At 38.0% G+C, this 19,135-nt stretch overlaps 1 protein-coding gene across 4 annotated transcripts in view; it reads right to left on the reverse strand.

Moving 5' to 3' along the window:
* Positions 1–770: 770 nt before the first annotated feature.
* Positions 771–19,135, reverse strand: part of ATAD2B (ATPase family AAA domain containing 2B) — a 105,858-nt gene continuing 87,493 nt past the window's right edge. For 3 of the 4 annotated variants that reach the window (XM_016121750.2, XM_016121749.2, XM_016121751.2), the window contains 6 exons: positions 16,261–16,383; positions 13,530–13,667; positions 9,292–9,975; positions 6,653–6,780; positions 6,198–6,326; positions 771–4,198 (listed from right to left, as the gene is read on the reverse strand). In XM_016121750.2, the coding sequence (XP_015977236.1) occupies positions 4,157–4,198; positions 6,198–6,326; positions 6,653–6,780; positions 9,292–9,975; positions 13,530–13,667; positions 16,261–16,383 (1,244 nt within the window). In that variant the 3' untranslated portion in view covers positions 771–4,156. The remainder of the gene's footprint in view (positions 4,199–6,197; positions 6,327–6,652; positions 6,781–9,291; positions 9,976–13,529; positions 13,668–16,260; positions 16,384–19,135) is intronic. The other variant, XM_016121752.2, reaches the window with a different exon arrangement.

Consider the following 19,135-nt stretch of genomic DNA (forward strand, 5'->3'; position numbering starts at 1 on the left):
ACATAAACATAACTTTTATATGCACTGGAAAACCAAAAAAGTCACATGACTTGCTTTATTGCGATATTGGCTTTATTGCAATGATCTGGAACGGAACCAGAGTATCTCCACGGTCTGCCTGCATACACAGCCAAAAGTAAAAATTATATGACCTGGAAAAAAAAAAAAAAACAAGAAAAACAAAGTCTTACTCAAATTCAACCAGTTCCCTTATACTGTGATTCAAAAAAAAAAAAAAAATTATATAGAGGAATTGGTTCTGATTAGTACACTAATCTTGGAACGTGAAAAGGTATTTTATAGTAGACAGCAGAAATCTGAGCAGTCTGAAGCCAGGAACATTCCATTCACTTGAAACAACAGGCCCTTGAAAATGCTGGTATGAAATCGTCTCTATTTAAATCCTACACACTGCTCAAAGTATGCTGCTAGCTATGTGAAGATCAAAGGGAAGCACTGCAAAATAAGTAAACCTTACCACCTAATCATCTATTGCAGCCTTCTTCCGACTGGAAAAAACAAATTTCAGAAGTAATCTATTTGCTTCTGTACAAAATATTTTAAATAATCCTCAACTGAAATTGAAACCACACTTTTTGAACACAAAATATTTTAGCTAAAAAATACTGAGGGCTACTGAAATATGAACGAAACATAAGATTTTGGGGATGCTTAGTAAACATCGATGTGCCCTAGCTGCAAAATATAAGACTACAGCTAGAAAAGCAGCAATGCCTTTGCAGTCAGCAATAATCATAATTAAGCTGAAGACAGGTTTTCTTGTCATCTTTATTCAAGTATTTCACAGCAGTTATATTACAAATTACAGTAAATGTTCAAAATTCCAGAATTCAAAAATTAAATAATTTACTTCAAACTAATGTAAAATGAAGTCAAATGTGAAACATCGATTTAACACAATTCTAAATTAAACTACGAACCCAAAACAGACCATAGTTGATGAAGTCTACTTAAATCTACAAAGTAGACATACATGGCTGAAACCAAAGAGGACTCCCAAAGTCTAAATAACCGAATGTACAAAATACAAAAGATGCAGGTACAAGCCCAAATTCAAGCTTACAATGTGATTACAAATCATAATTATAACAACAATGGCATTCAGCTACGGGACCTGACACTGACGATTCCTACTTGAATAGCACCATAGCTGAACCAACTTAATCAAAAAGTGGGAAGATATAACCACCCCACTCCCTAAAAATAAAATCCAGTAAACCTACAAATACATTGGCATATAAGAAAAATCAAGTCATGAAAGGACATAAAACAAAACACAAAAAAATTAATCACAGGTGAGATTCAAGCTCAAAAACACAATTAACTCCACAGCCATCAGTTTCGATCCTAGTGCGGTTCCATCATCTTCACAAAGCTCCCATGGTCCCCACAGCTGCGCGTTAACTACTGTTGGGCTGTGTGCTTCGATAACGTGTTTTACTGATCTGAGAGCAGGGTGGTACACGGGAGCTCATCACTTATAACGCTCACAATAGGAAATAAGAACAGAGGTCAATTTGTACATATTTTTGCCAATGCTATACAGCAAGAATTAAGAACTTACAGAAAGGTAAACAAAATTGAGTCCACTTGGGATAATTTCACAAGCTGCTTTAAACTACAGAACAACCAGTTATCTGTAACATAAGCAAAACTGGTATAGTGTGTTTCTTTTGGGGGGAAAGGAAGCTGGAGGAGTTGGTACAATTTCAGCTCATTTTTCTCCCCTTGGCATTAGATTGGCTTTCTCTTTCAGACCTAAGCTGTTCGAAGTGGCAGTTCCTATCATACTGAGGCTGCCTCCTATTTCTCCATCTACGTCAATATTAAAATTAAAAACTTGATCTTTTGGAAGCATTTTAATGCTGAACATAAATAAATTTCCCTTGTCAAACTCACTGATGGCTAAAATCTTAATTAACTTATACAAATTTCGTAACCTACATGTGCGTTTTTATTTTTCCTTTCACAAGTGCTGCTGTTACTTGAACAGAATGCTTCTGAATTAGAGTAACTGGAATAAATATTTAAAAAAAAATAGTGCAGCAAGAACCTGAGACTTGCAAAAAACCCTTTTACCAGAAACTTGCTACAAAAAATCTGCTACATCTTATTTCTTCATCAAATCTTTAAATTCTGTAACAATTTCCATCAAAATACAAAATGCTAATGTATTAGACAGTAAAATAGTCTGAACTGGTATGGTGGTAATAAATACTAAAGAAAGCATGAAAATCCTCCCAATAATCAAATTAGAGGTTTCAAATGACCTCCCCTTTAAAATGGTTCATCGTTAATCGCACTTGCCCACTTAAAAATACAGTGTGTCTACACGGGTAGCATCTTGAATTATGTGACTAACTGAACATCATGAAAATTTTAGACTGGGTATAAAGAAAACAAGTGGCATTTTTCAAAAATTAAGCTAGGATCAGAAGGCGCAAAACGTTAATGTAAATGCAAAGAAGCACTTAGGATCACTGCAGTAGCCCATGGCCAGAGCGCGCCTTCTGCCCCGGCTTCCAGCACGCGCCGGACAGCCAGAGACAGGAGACAAGTACCTTAGCTTCAGCGTGTAAACGGTGGCAAAGTGATTACAGGGCCCTGTAAACACTGTTGGTAACTAAAATACAAAAAGCTGAGGTAGCTCGGTATCTCTGCAGTAGTCCCAGACCATTTGCTCTAAAATTAAAACCCAAAGTACATGTGTTGCATATACTGGAAAGACACACCGGCGGCTAACAGCTATAATGAACGAAGATATCAAGCCAACTTGTCAAAAGTTTCTACTTTTTTGTTTAAAAATCATCTGATAAAAAAATGTCACTGCACTCCCTTTGCCTCTTTGCAACTGCCTAGACTGTGTCTCCAAATTTGTATAAAGTTTTTGTAAAGTTAGTAACCCATAATTAATTTTGGGTAAGTACAACTCACAGAAATCACTCAACGAGATTCAAAATGGGTTCCAATCAAAATGAATAGGTGTGAAGGTTAAGCTTATGGTAAGAGATTTAAACATTAATACTGTTATTCAAGTACCATACCAGAGCTCACTTGCAACTATGCATTTAGAAAATGAACTTTGTAGAGCTTCTGACAAATTCCTCTCTTTTCTGTCCATTTGGCAAGTCCTGGCTTTAAACAAAATAGTAACAATTTACGATACATGAAAATCATTCTTCTCTGGGAACTCAAACATAAATTAAATTGCCACTGACAGAAGAAAGAATGGGCACTATCTACTTTCTGGTGATCATTGTCAGCACTACCGAAAAGTGTGGGGTTTTTTGGTGGACTGTGGATTATTTTCTGTTGTCATTTTATGTGTTTCTTAAACAGAAACAGACCATATAGGAAAACTTATCATTTTAGTGTATTGTGTGGCTTAATGAGTGTCTTGACTGAGTTTTGAAAATAAGACAGGCATTTTATGCCAAAACACTGGTTGCCTCTTAATGACAGAGTATCAAAGCTTATTTTCAAGGTCGTGACCAAAGAAAACATTCTAATTCATTTGCTAGAAACAAGCCCATCCTTTTGTTTAGCCTTATCTTCCTCAAATGAATAAAAAGGCACATTAAAGGCAGTTCTAAAGAGCCTAATCTGATTTCATCCAGTTTCTTCAGTTTCCCACCAGAATATACCATAGCCAACTCTTATACAGGTTTCAGTCCTTTACCCAGAGGAAAAAATAGAAACAAATATGATAAAAGCGGTAGAAAGGAGGGGGGAAAAAATAGGTTGCCCATTGTTTAAACAATTCAACACAGTTAGAACTGCCCGTCCGGTTTCTCGTTTGCTGGTCTGCTCCCCAAGACAGACGTCTCCGAGAGAGTGCACGAAAGAGGAGCAGAAGTGAGAGCAGTTTCTGTAGCACCAAAATCTCCAATCTGTGGGGTTGTATTTTTTATTTGTGGAAAATACAACGTTTCTGAAGTTCTGTTTGGTTCTTGTAGGCTGGTTGGTTTCAGGTACCTGAGACAATAGCACCAAATTCAACAGAGAGAAAGGATGAGTGAGAGAGCACTTTACACCAAGGCTCTGCCCGTAATTGGTGCAATCTGAAATTGAATGGCTCAGAAGACTGCTCAGTCAGGAGCAGATTCGAGAGGATAAACCACTCATCTTGAAGAGTTCATAGGAATGTCTCAAACATATGAACTGTTCTTTCCATCTCCTATAAGGGGAAAAAAAAAGTACATATTGTCTGTTAAAGAAAAGGCAAGAGGATTATGGGAAAACTCACTCTATATTAACTTTTTAGAGGATTTTGGATACACAATAAGCTTTAAATATTTTCCTGATTACAATACCATAGCTACTCTGTAAGACGATCTGCCCTAAACCCTTCTAAATGTCTCCTATTTTATAGTTAGGCTTATGAGGATGATGCTAGTAATACTCAATGAGTACTTATTATGCCAGATAACTGTACTATATTCTTAGCATTTATATATATATAACTTGCCAGCTAATAAATAGCAGAGTCAGGATTTGAATGCAGGCAGCCTCACTCCAGAGCCTGAGCGCTTCCTTACTCATGACATTCCAGGAACTCCCAAAGCAAAATGAATGCATTTGGTACAGTAAAACTTGTGCCCGAAGTAGAATACACCCCTGTCCCACTGCTATTCACTCCAACCAGAGCTGGGGGAAAAAAAAAGCCAGAATGCAGAAGGAGTCACTTCTGCCACCACCACCAAGAATGCTGCTGACCGGTGATTCTGCTGCAGGTCCCCTCCCTCTCTAAACAAGGCCCCTAGAAAAGCAGGCTTCCAAGTCCCCTACTGAAAGATGTTTCACTGCTGAAGAGTATTCAATCCATTCACACTAATTAAATGTCAACGATGCGAACCAAGTTCTAGAATAAGGAAAAAAAGTACAGCACTCTCCCCACACATCGCATTCAGATGGGCAAATATCAAATATAACTGAGACATCTGGTTTTCCTTTCTTCCTTTAAACATCTCCAAAGAAATTATAAATTATATCTCTGTAGAGCCAATAGGCCATACTAACACATTATCTGATCAAAAAGTTCTCTTATAAGATCAATCAAAATCACCCAGCTAAATGTTTCATCATATATTGCTGAGTAAGCAAAAAGCCAGGTTATGAAACAGAATATATATCATCTCAATTTTTAAATATATATTCACGTACTTATTATGCACATTATGTACATCTAGGTATGTTTAAAGGACAGAAATTAGCCCAAAAGATTCACATTGACTAGTTTCCTCTAGATGAGGTGATATGGATGATGTTGTTATTTCTTTATTTGTGCTTTCCTGTTATTTCTATATATTGTATAATAATAACATAAATTCATAAAATATGACTCATAGAAATGCTCTCTTGCTTTGATTCAGGCCTAATATTCCTTATTGCACATAGGAAATAATCACATCCCTACACATAACTCTTTAATATACTAGAAATGCTCCCTGAGAGCAGGGGCTTTGTCTTATTCATTTTTTGCATCCCAAACACCTGGAACTGTAGATACCCAACAAATAAATAACTAGACCACCAAATACACAAACTAGCAGGCAAATGAACAAAGAGTTTAATTAAGTCACTCAGCCATTCAGTGGGCATGGAGATTATTACATTTGTTCAGGTGAACTCAAAATGCAGAAGTATGGCTTACTGATATAAATTATCTGAACAGAGATTAAACTCCTATTTATAAGGAAGAACTTTCTCAGGGCCCAAAGTTGTCTAGAATAGTTTACACCTGAGGTGTCTGAGCACGAGGACGAGCACTCCTTCACGTGGCTATTTTATAGGACTAGATCTGATTCAATGAGATGGCTTTTCAGTTTTCTTCCGACCACTGCCCACGGCAACTCCTTTCAATAGGGCTAAGTGGTACGCCTAGTCAGTGATAAATAAGGGAGAGGAGAACTGCTATCCTATGTATTTGCCAACTCAGAATCATGAATTTCTGTGTTTGATAAACAAAGAATCCAGGATTACTTCTGCCCTGAGACAAAATGACACAGAAAGGCTTTATTCTTCAGACTATAGCTCTTAATGATTCTTTTCATCTTAAATCTTTAAAACATTCTTCACTTACTTGGTAAAGAATATAGACTAAACTAACTTTCTTTCCTCTTTTCTTTGGAAGAAAAGCACATTTTATTTATTCTACAGATGAACTAAGCACTTACCTCTATAAGTTGTGATTTGTCATAATCTTTACGATGACGATAGATGCACTGACTAAGAAGAGAATATAATCTCTCGAGTTGATCAACTGCCAGATTGTTGCTTTTATCTACCAACAAATCAAGCAATTTCTAAGAAAAAAGGTGGAAAAGAATAAAGTTTGATTTCACTGTTCAAACTGAAACAGTTATATTCAAATGAGTAGGCAACAGACACTACAGGCTCTAGTGCAACAGTGACATGTGAGTGTAGCAGATTCTAGGGCTTAGTTTCTCACCAAGTCTATTCCCGTATTGCTAAACCCCTCAAACACACGTAACTCTTTTGTACTAAAAGCTCTGAAGCACATATATTCCTAGTTAAAGCAAAAGATAATCAAAACTAGTTTTATTCAACTGGCTATAAATATATCCAAATCTCTTTCCATTCATTTAAAACTGGGAACAGCTCAGCTTACCTTCAGTCTCTCATGATCAACTATAAGAGGCGGCACAGGCTCAGCTGGCTCTTCCGGAACTAGTTCCAGGCTTGTTGTTTTTGCCTGCTCTAAAATTAACTTACGATATTTCTTTACTTTAGAGGCACCTACAATTGAGAGAAAAAAAAAAATGCACTGCAGCAAGCAAAAGTTAAGAAAAATAAGGCTTGAACAACTATTAAGTTCTTTCACCCACTACGAATCCTTTTTCTTTAAATGATGAATGATTTTTTTTTTTTTGTAAGAATAAGTAACCCAATTAAAGAGAACTAAACTACGAGGATAAAAGCCAAGTCATACTAGAATAGCAGCTAATAAACAGATCCACTAAAAGGAAGGAAGATCTTTACCCCTAAGCCTAACTTACGGATAGCGTCCGCTCTCTTACGAGAGCCACCTTACAATTCGGAGCTTTCGGAACTAGCAGAAGGGACGCGAGCAGAAATGCGGACATAGAGCGAGGTCGACCTGTCCACGTGCCCGCCTCCCAACGTCAAACGTCTTCCTCAACGCCACCTGAATGAAATTTCTGATTTTTCTCTGTTATACTGTCTACAATTATATTATAAGTTGATCTGGGTTATAACATTTTTTCTTAAAAATGGAACAGGGCTAGTGATCTTTCCTATCGTGGAGCAAATTAGTATCATCTAATTACTTTCCTCCCAACACCTTGCTGAGACTAGCTATACTGGGGGTGGTGGGGAGGGAAAAAACTTAGAGGTGGCTGAGCATAGTCTGACAGCACCAGGCACTTCCGGGGGGGCAGAGAAGGTGGGCAGACCGTCCAGCCCGTGCTCCCCTACTAAGCACGAGCACTCTACGAGCAGGCCAAAAGGGAAGGAACGCAAAGATAAACACAGACTACGTCAGTACGTTACACAGGACCCGGCCCATGCCAGGGGCACTAAGGAGAACCTTCCTCTCCCCTCCTACCTTAGTCTTCTGGTTCCCAAATCTGTACCCAGTTCCTTCTCATCAACACCTGCTATGTAGATAAAAACTGTCAAAGAACTAAAATGCTGCCTTTAAAAACATATACTATGATAGAGCAGAGAAATTTTATTTTTCAGACAGCTTTTAGAGTGAAAACCTTGATTTACAGTTCAATCAGCACAGGCTAGAGTTCTGTTAAGGCCATACTGATCCTCATTACTATATCCATGGACTTCTAGAAGCCTGAGAACTTCAATTAGGAACCACTGCACTAGGTCACACTGCCCTGCCAGTTAAAAATGAGAATCGGGAAAAGCTTTGACACAACAAATATCTTTGACGCTTTTAGAACACCAAGTGAACATAATTTAAACCTTTTCTGCAAGCTAACTCGTCTCTCATAGTGAAGTAGCATTAAAAATGATTCCTCCCACATGTTCATTCTGCCTAACACAGATCCTGCCCCTTTTCCCCACTCTGTCCCATTCACTACTTAACCCGAATTTAACACATCATCCAAGTGCTATCTATATGACAGCCCAAAATAAATAGTTCTTAAGACTATTTTCTGTTATTAAATATTAAAGAAAAAGAAAACTTCTCAATCAGTAGTATTTAAGAACATCTCTCTTTATCCATTAAAGAAATTAAGTATTTGACTAATACCTTCCTACTTCCTAATTCTGCTTGAGAACTCAAAAAACTGGCAGCAAAAACTTCCCACCTAACCCAAATCCCAGGCTAACACTATACATTCCACACAATTCCAGAAAGCGCAATTTGTAGATGTGGCTTCAAGAGAGCCTAGTATGAGAAGAGTCCTGTCCAGGAAGAAAATGCAGACTGAACAGTGGAGATCTCTAACTCTGCCCATGCCACTATGGGCTCAAGGATAATAAAGCAGGGCTAAAATCCTCGACTCCCCCTTTTCTGCTTCTTCTGAAAAGAATGACGTAACCACAGAGAGTTGGAAGCTAGCAGAGTGCTGAGGCTGTAAGAACAAGGTGATTTTGATGTTGAGAGTTCTGCTGCTTTGCTCTACCACAGACTTTACAAAGCAATGGAGCCTCCGAGACTGAACATCCCTCAGACCGACTAACAGCGACTGCCTGGAGTGAATGTACCTCGGTATGTGCCAGGTGCCAGGGGAGGTGATTAACATACAGGACTTATTTAATCCCCGCAGTGACACCATTCTCAAGTTTAAAAGATGAGAAACAGGATTGGAAAGTATAAGGAACTAGCTCAACGTCATATGATTAGAATAAACAGGAGTGGTCATTTCATGTGGGTCTATATGACTCAAATCTACCACGCTATAGAATCCAAGTCTTCTCAGATCACCCTCACCCCACCCGCCCCAATAGTTCTTCTGTTAGAATTTCATCTTCTTAACATTTGTGGATGTACTCAGCTTTTAGTCATAAATCCTCTAGGATAGGGATGATAATCAGATAGGAGCCAGAAATGTAAAGCAATGCATTCTGGGCCATAAATCCTCTGAAACGTTCGCCAAAATTTAGATTGTGTATACTCTTCTAGGGAAAAGGGATGAAAACTTTAAAACAGATTCTCAAAGGGATATAATTGTCAACTATCGCTACTCGGGACCAGATAAAATATGCAATTAATTAACTGTGGAGTTGAAAACTTCGGATGATTTATTAAAGTATTAGCTCTACCTTCTTTATCCAGTTCTGCGTCTTTTGCCTCCACATCGGGGCCGGGTTCTAACTTCTCATTATTGCTACATTCCAGTGCCTCTAGTTTCTCAGGATCATCTCTGTGATTTTCATTTGAAGTTTCTGGTTTTCCTTTTGACTGGTCCTCCAGAAGAATCTTCTGTTCAGAACTACATTTATCTCCACTACTACAGAAAGAAACTACTTCAGCTTTGCCATTCTGACACTCCAGAACTGGTATTCCTTCAAAACTGTCAGTGGAGGCCTCACCATTTAGACAGCTTCCTTTAAGGAAAGGCTCTTTCCCAGATGTCTGTTCGGGATTTAGAGAACTACTGCTGTTGACGAGTAGAGACTCATTTGAACTCTCCTCTTCGGTGGATGCAAAGTTCTCTTTTGTGCCCGCTCCACTGTTGAGCCTCTGCCCCTGGTCCATGTCCATGATGTCACACGACGATTCATCATTGGTCATAGACAAATCTCCAGTCTCCTCTCCATTTTCTTCATGGCAGTCGGTGCTTACCTCAAACTCTCCATTCTCTAGCAACTTCCTGCCCTCCGTATGATTCTCATAGTCTGCGAATTTGGTATCCTCTTCGTCTTTTTTTAAATTATTGACTTTCCTTTTCTTAATAATTCCTTTACCCCACTGTGAGCGCCGCCTTGATTTTCGCCGAACTCGAACTATTTTACAAGGAAGGAAAAAAGATATGTAGAACTTGGAGTGCAATACTTGTTTTACAGATGTATATTAAATCGGACCCCAAAGAAAGTAAACCCACACCGGTGTAACACACTGGCAAAAACTACTTAGCTCTTGACAGCCATGCTTACTAATCCTCACAGCTACAGGTGGAATAAATATAAAGTCAGGGTTGAACGCTGAGGAATAAAAAAATTTTAAGCTTATTTCCTTTATGAGTTTATCCAGCAGTAATTTTTTTCTATCACTTTAGATTCTACTTTATAGTTGTTCCTAATTCCTAATAACCAGGGGTCAAGCATATAATATATACATGCAGGGAATGACCACATTACCAGGCTGCTTGGAAGGTTGAGGGGGATCTCCCCAGGAACGTGTGTGCTTTGCCACCAAGATTACCCAAAAGCACCTAACCATGACAAGAAATAAAGGCATGACCCATTATATCAAGACAGAATAATTACGGGTACCCAACAAAGAAATGTCCACTATCACTCCTTCCCAAGGAAGGATCACTCGCAGTTAATATGGTCATTGAGAGAAGCCCTATGAAGGCTATCTAGACAATGTTGTTAGCCATCTGTTAGCCTCCTCTACCACAAACGGTGCACCTAGCAGCATCAACATCTTACAAAGTCATTATTTGAAATTATGTAGAAAAATTAAGCCCACTGCTATCGAGGTGGCAACAACATTAACAAAACATTGAAAATAAATATTGGTCAGTTATGGGAAAAGGGAGACCTCCAAAAGTTATAAGGACTAGACTCTTAGATGCTAGAAACTATCATGAGCCTTATGAGCAGACAGCTGGTACTACCAGGTAATGATGGAGCCACATATGTATCAAAGATAGCTGGTTATGCAATTCTACCCCATTGTCCCTTCAATAAGCAAAAAGTTAACTCTTATTTTTGCAATATGGGACAGATGCATAAAGAAATTTAATTATAAAAGTTATTAAAGCGAACTAGTTAAACTAGACACACCTATCCCTTCTGGTGTCTAACAAATTAGAAATATTAATTTGTTCAAAGCCATCAGGGTAAAAAGGCATTCATTTTTTTTCAAGGCTTTAAAAGTAATGTCGAGTCTGGTTTAATATTTTTTAAAGACAATATATTTTTAATATGCAAAAGTTGAAAAGATTCCTTGGCAAAGACATTTTTCAAAAGGAAATACAAATACGAGATCACTAGGAGTAGACTGTTTAATCCACAGTTTAAAAACTGCTTTTGAAAGACAAATAAAAGGAAATACAGTCTTATTACAATCCTTGTCTCTTATACTCCATCATTTAATATGAACTTGTGATCTGTCAACAGTGTACAGTGTGCTTACATATTTTTCATCCTTTCATCTTTAATCTGTACTGAGTCTCGGTAAAGACACCAAGGTAGTCACAAGAAATGGACAAATTTTGTTATATATATACATATATATACACACACATATATATACACACACACATATATATACACGCACACATATATGTATATATATATATTACTCTTCTTTCTCATCTAAGAATAAATCTACTGAAAGTTTCTAAAATCATTTCCAAAATTCAAGTTAGTCATTTGTCTCAAAATATATTGTGCCTTCAAAACTGTAATATCATTAAAACCATTTCTCTACTCCTTTTCCCCCCATTAACTTCTTTTTACAATTTACAGTTTCAGGGTAATTGGGAAAAAAAATTCTGCATTAGTTTACTGTTAAAAGCTATACAAAGGCTTAAGTGATGAACATTCATAAACATTCGTTAACTATATGAAACACTAACCTAGTCTACATTACAAGAAAAATATCCAGCTTGCTCTTTCTCTAAAAGGTGAACTGCTAGGTTTTTACTGCCTGACAAGTCACTCCTGACATTGTAGCCTCCCTTATTCTCCAACCACGTAACCACAAGCACCGGTGGTTCCCCTTTTCCTTCCTCATTAAGCCACAGACTCACGAGCAAAAGGCTGAATTCTGCTCAATCAAGAGCCAGCCCAGCAACTTGGCATGTAGTGCACTGAGCAAAGGCCTCGAGCGCTACTGAAGCAAGTTTCCTTTTCTAATGCTTTCATCCGGGCTAAGAACAGAGAAAATTTTCTCATTGGGGGTGAGGACAAACTAAAAACATTTCCCCCTCCTTACGTAACTATTTCTAACGGTTAGTATGCTTTTGGTAAAAATAAGAGAAATTGATCATACAAGCTCCACAAGAATAGGGATTTTTGTTTTAGTCATTTTTGTATCCACAGCACCTGGCACGTGGTAGGAGTATATATTTAGGGAATTAATCTTTAATATACCACTTCCTTTTTCAGGAGTGCTTTGTGTGAAAAACGCATTTAGAGGCACAATCTTTATAGTCAATTTTTATAGCATCTCTGAGCTTGTTTCCAAAACTAAGACCTCAGGAAAGCAGCTCTGCCTTAGGGACATTTAGATTCATGACTTAAGTAAGTCAATGTAAAACAGACACATGATGAGTCACCTGTGCCATCTACTGGTTAGAGAAAATAAAACTCACATTTGTATATTAACGTTTTAATATTTAAAGTAAAGGAACTTAAACTGCTTAAAGCCAATATTCAATGTGTTCTAGTAAATATTTGGTTCATATGCAGAAAATGTAAAGGATTTTAAGGTTTAAATTAGAATGCTGTGTTCCATTAGCCAGGTCATGTTCCGAGGTACGACTAGGCCGAATAACTTTAATTGGTTTCATGGAACTAAATGCACCATTAAGTCCTTCAAATTTTCTCACACATGAATGCCACGTATCACAAAGAGAAGCTGAAACAAATAGGCCTGGTGCATTCGTTCGAGGTGAAGGACACTGGTGAAGGCTCACACACGGCCGGTTTCACTGACAGCTGGAGCAGCACCGCGACCTTTACGCCGGAAGAACAGCGTACATCTTCCAAGGACGGCCGTCTTCAGAGAAACTCAGTGCTACATTAGAAAGAGGCTATGTGTATTAACATTTGTCTTTTGGATATTTTACAGATCACTATGAATGAGGAAAAACTGAGAAAACCTAAACAGTCTTCCTTCTCTCAGTGTACCTCGCTTAAACAAAGCTAAAGACTACAAATTTTTCAAACTGAGCCCAAAATATTCTCTCAGAAAAATCAATTTCCTACTATCACATCAGCCACTCTCTTAAGTCAGAGCTCCATTTTCTACCATGAAGAGAACATCATGCATTGCATACAGCAAAGGGTTGGAGGAGGAGACGGGTGGGTAGAAAGTCTACTGGCTCCACACTTCTATCAAAAACCAAAGTTTAAAATGAAAAATATTCTAACCTAGTTCAATTACAATGGCAAGTACTGACTGGGGACGGAAAAGAGCAAAGAAGCTTAAAGAAACATATTTCTGCTTCGGCACCTTACCCACCAGCTCTTCCCCTCTGAAGAGGGAGACTGAGAGAACTGCGGGGAAACAGCAGCGCTTCAGGTCGCGAACCCAACTCCCAGGGGATCTCCACCTGGCTCCGTTGCTTCCACTACCGGATGACACGATCGCACATACTCACACGCACACTTGTTCGCGGCGCTGTGCCACACATCCACTGGATTTCTCTGTTTGTGCCGAAATGCCTCTTCAACTCTAGTTTCTGTCTTCCGAGCTCCAGCACCGTGAGGATTTATTTGTTCTGCTGTTACCGATAAGCCTGCAAACAGAAGATAAGCAATACCTATTTAAATATTCCCAGCTACATAAACCAACAAGATTTAGAAAAAGAAGTCTGAAATATAAAAGTGAGTTTTAAAGTCATTAATTATACTTGGACAGTTTAGAATTTGGATGAAAACAGCACCTTTTGTTTTAAGATAGGAAAGAAACAGCTTATAAAATCACAAAAATAAGCTGGCAAGCCATGCTTACACATAATCCCCAAAGGGGGCCTATGTTCACTCATTTTAATTTGCAAAGGGACATGTTTCACGTTTTTAGGATTGTGGGACAGTAAGATTATGTATCATCTGAACGTTATGATTTCTGCCATCACGGAGTGTGTTTATTGGGCCATAAACCCACCGACACCAACAGTCTCCACCGGAGACGCGCTGCCCGTCACATCACACTGCCGTGAGTCTGGGTCTCCCGCACCCATGTTCACAGTACTCCCTCTATGCGCAGTTTCCTTCACTAGATTTTTCTTGTTTGTGATTCTTAAATGTTGCTTTTCCCAGGGTTGTCTCTGGAACTCCTTTTTTTCTCACTCTAATCCACACCTTCCACCACAAAGTATCACTCATGCCTTCAGCTGCCACTATCATTACATAATAAATCCCAAATCTACATCTTTTGTCCAAATGTCTCTTGAGCTTCTGATCCATATAACCAACTGCCTATTTGGTATCTCCAACTAGATATCCTAAAGATGGGTCAAATTAAAGATTACTGGTTTACCCTTCCTCACCAAAAACCTGTTCGTCCTTATTTAATTCCTGTCCCCGCTGGTGGTATTAGCATCTACTAAGTCACTAAACCAGTGACACGGCAGCCAGCTGCGGTCCGTCTTCCTTCCCGACGCCCTCCACCCTGCAGCCCCGTCTCTAACACTAGTCCTATCTTCATCCCCATTTCACTGATTAGACTCTGGACTATTCCAACAGACTCTTCCCCCAACAGCTTTAACGTATAATTTATATAACTCAAAAGTCACTCATTTTAAGCATACGATTAAATGATTTTTAGTAAATTTACAGAGCTGTGCAATCACCACAGCAACCCGATTCTAGGTTACTATCTCAGGTGACCACTAATCCACTTTTGGTCTCTACAGACCTGCCTTTTGTGAACATCTTATATACACTGAATTGTACAACATGTGGCCTTTTGTCACTGGATTCCTTCACTTAATGTGATGTTTCTGAAGTTCATCTACAATCTGCCACGCATCAGCACCTTGCTCCTTTGTACGGCTGAGCGGTAGCCCCTTACAAGACATACCGTTTTGCATGCCCCTTCACCAGCTGACAGACATTTGGGTTGTTTCCAGTTTTTAGTTGTGAATAACGCTGCTACGAACATTCATGTGTATGTCTTTATATGGGCATATGTTTTCATGTCTCTTGAGTAGATTCTGAGGAGTAGAATCACTGGGTCATATGGTAAATGTCAGGTTTAACTTTTTAGAACTGCCAAACTGTTTTCTAAACTGGCTCTAACAGTTTTTTAACTGGTCTCTCTCGCTCTACCTTCCACATTGAGACCTTGCTATTTTCTGCTGCCAAAGCAATTTACCAATTCATTCCACTGTTTGAAATATTTCAATGACTCCTACTGACTATGGCAACGGTGCTCAAACTTTAGTGTACATAAAAACCTCTTGAATAGTTTGTTCAAGTGCAGATTTCTCGGCCTTACGACTCTCAGAGAATCGAATTCACCAGGCCTAAGCTGATGTGGGTAATAAGCACACCATTTCAAAAAACACCAGCCTACAGTCAGTCCGAGCTCCTTCACATGTCGTCGAGTCATTCAAGTACTTATAGAAAGCCTGTTGTATATGAAACACCGTTCTAGGGACTGCAGTAGAGCTATCTACAAGACATCCGCAGCACTAAACAAGGGTGAGACAACAAAATGCCCAGTGCTACCGTAACTAGAGGCTAATTAGGTGGCCAGGGAAGATCTTTCCAAGGAGGTAGAAGAAAAGCTTCTTCATCATTTCAGTCGGGCTCCCTAGCGGGTCTCGCCTCCATACTACAAACACTTTGCCCAGCGCCATACCACACTGCACTTGGTTTGTTTTACATTTCGCTCTCTCCTACTAAAGTGCGAGGTCCTCAAGGACAGGATTTTTTTAGTAAAGGAAAAAACCACTTTTGCTAATTCTGTATTTATAGTAACAAAATACCTCCAATAGGGTTTTAAAAAAAAAAAAAAAAAAGCCACAACACAGTATTCTTAAAACTTTTTTAAAAAGTATCAGTATTGGGCGTAAATGCATGAAAAGCCTATCTAAATGTTTTAAGAACAGAAATCAATAATTAACAAAGATGTACTCCTGAAAAAGGATTTTCACTAAGAAGCATTTTATTTCTGCAATTTGTATTGTCTCATTAAAACTTTCACAGGAAGTAGTTTTTAAATATCTTTGAGAATTTACATGACATATATTAGTATCAGAAATTAAGCAAAGGTTGTGCCTCAAAATACATTATTTTCACAATACCAGCAACCCTAAAGAAATACCATTCAATGACATTCGATGACTCTTGCTCTTCAGTAGCAAGTTCATTTCTATAACTTACCTCTTTTTATTCTTGCCTCCTTAATCTCTTCACAAAGTTTATTAAATTCTGGATCCAATTCAGCTGCAATAATGGCATGCGCAGTGTCCTTCAGGGTACAAGCCCTGTGCCTAATTATTTTATCTGTTAAAAAAGTTGATATACATTTATTATACATACAAATGAAATAATATTAATAATGGGCATCTTAAAAAGAGAAGTAAAAGAATACAAACATTTAAATAAAACTGTAAAAAGCAATTCTAGGTGAGAGGTTTGTTTAAATGATGAGTAAAATAAAGCTATTCAAGTTAATAATTCTCTGAAAACAGTACTTTTAGAACCTTAAAACTGTCTATTTAACAAATCATTATCTCAAAGATATAAGTTTTTATTTTATATTTTTGAAAACAAAATATATGGTTTTCAATTTAAAAATGTAACAAGACTTAGAGGACATTTGCTATATTCCCAGCACCCAAGTTGCCATAGATGGATACTGAGAATTCAAAAAATCTTACATAATTTTTTCATAAGTGAAAACTGGTCAAAACTGTGCTTAAGAATATAATATATCCTAAGTAAGGGTGACCTTTAAAAACTGGGACAGAAACAGACAAATACAGCAAGACATTCTAAGCTAAAGAATATAAGATGGTATATAACTTGTAGGTAGATCCAGGAGAGAAGTACATACTCCCCTCTAGGTAAACTGTACTTAAAATTGGTACTAAAAGAAAAGTCTGTTTTAGACTAATCTAGGAGTCTTCAACCATGAACGATACAATGTAAACAGTACCCCCTAGACCTACGAAACTCCAATATTAAAAGTCAAGTAAATATATCAAAGTCTTTTATTTTGTAACAGTATCAAGAACTAGAAGACAGCATCTGCCTTTTCATCTCTAGTAAAGGCAAAATGTATAAAGACATTTTATTTATAACTTTTCTTATTAGAAAATCATAATAAGTCATTAAGGAAATCTTACAAAAACAAACATGCAGTACTCGAAAGGCAACCACTGGTATATTTCCTTCCAATACATTTTCTCTAAACATTTATTTAAAAAATATTGATTATCAACTATACCAGGAAGAGCCAGGTGATGGCTACACAGTGGTGAACAAAACAGACATGTCTTGCCATTTTTGAGGACATTTTGGACTAGTATAGGAAGGAGGTATTAACCAAATAATCTCTCATACACATATATAAACACCTCTCCCACCGCCCCCCACCCAAACCCCAGAATAACAGCTATGATGAAAACCTACAGGGTATTGGTATAGGTGCCAATTTAGATTGGGCAAGTCAGGAAAGGCCTCTCTGAAACAGGCATTTAAGCTGAGACGCGAAGCATACATTGGAGTAGCCGCTGAAAGGATAGAGAAAAACCAGCGCAGGTTCAGAAAATACCATGTGAGAAAGATCTGGAGGAGAAAGATCTTTGAGATCGTGAGAAAATGAAAGGCGGCCTGCGCACCTGCTACACACTAAGCAAGAGGCGATCAGGAATCCAACCATATTTAAAAGCTTTTATTTTATCCTAAGAATAGTGAAAAGTCACTGAAAGTATCTGAGCAGGGAAGTCACATGACTAAAATGAACGTCTTCCAAAGATCTCCAAGTTTAATTACGCCTTCCTCTATTTCTCCTTGCAGTTCTATCAGTTTTTGCTTCATGACTCTGAAGCTCTGTTATCAGAGGCACAAATGTTTAGAACCGTTTTATCTACTTAATGATTATGAAATAATCTTCTTTATCCCAGGTAATATTCTTTGGCCTGAAATCTACTTCAATATTTACACAACCATACCAGCTTTCCTTTGCTTGGTATTATTCTATCTTTTCATACTTTTCTTTTAACCTATTTGTAGCTTTAAAGTGGGTTAAAGCTTTAAAAAGGAGCCTCATTAGCGCAGCAGGCAGTCTGTCAGTCTTATAAAGTGGGTTTCTTATAAGCAGCATATGGTTGGGTCTTGCTTTTTTTAATCCGATCTGATAAAAATCTGCCTTTATTTGGGATATTTAGGCCAGAGGTCAAGTTTTCCTATATAGGCCCAGGGAGTAAATATCTTAAGGTCTCTGGCAAATACTCAAAGCTACCCTTGTAGCACAAAAGCAGCCACGCACAATACAGATGTGTGTCTGGCTGTGTTCCTATTTAAAAAACAAAACAAAAAAACTTCATTTACAAAACCAGGCAGCCAGTTTGCTGATCCCAGGTTTACTTTTAATGTGATTTATGTGATTATCAATATGGCGGCTATTTATTTTCTACTTGTCCCACATGCTTTGTTCCCTTTTTGTTCTTCTTCTAACTTCTTTCGAATTGTGTATTTTTTCTGATGATTCCATTTTATCTCCTTGTTGGTTTATTAGCTCTAATGGCTGCACTATCACTAGCCCTGTATGAACTTCAAAGAATAGTCCTTCTCCTTCTCTGTCCTCGGGCAGTTTCCTCACGTGCACACACTGATCAACACTGATCAGTGTTCTACTCGGCCTCTTCCCAGCCCTGCCTCTAACTAAGGGAGACTTCCAGGCTCTGCCTGTGTTAACCCTTCCTGTGCCACAGCCTGGAAACTGCAGGCAGCTACAGTGCTCAGAGTCTCCGTTTCTCATCTTTGGGGAATTATTTTCTCTTGTTTTCTGACATCCAATGTCTTCAAAATCGTTTTTTAATATGCTTTATTCAGGTTTTTTCTTTTCATTGTTTCAGGTAGAAGAATAAATTCAGTCCTTTTTACTCCATCTTAGCCAAAATCAGAAGTCTCCCAATATCTCTTAAATATTCTTTGAAAACTAAACTTTAATGGCTGTGTAACAATCTCAAGTAGGATGTATCTTAATTTTCAGAGTTACTGCTCTACCGTTGAAAGTTTTGAGTTGCTT

The sequence above is a fragment of the Rousettus aegyptiacus genome, unplaced genomic scaffold (genome assembly GCF_014176215.1).
Source record: "Rousettus aegyptiacus isolate mRouAeg1 unplaced genomic scaffold, mRouAeg1.p scaffold_m13_p_7, whole genome shotgun sequence".
NCBI classification, from domain to species: Eukaryota; Metazoa; Chordata; class Mammalia; order Chiroptera; family Pteropodidae; genus Rousettus; species Rousettus aegyptiacus.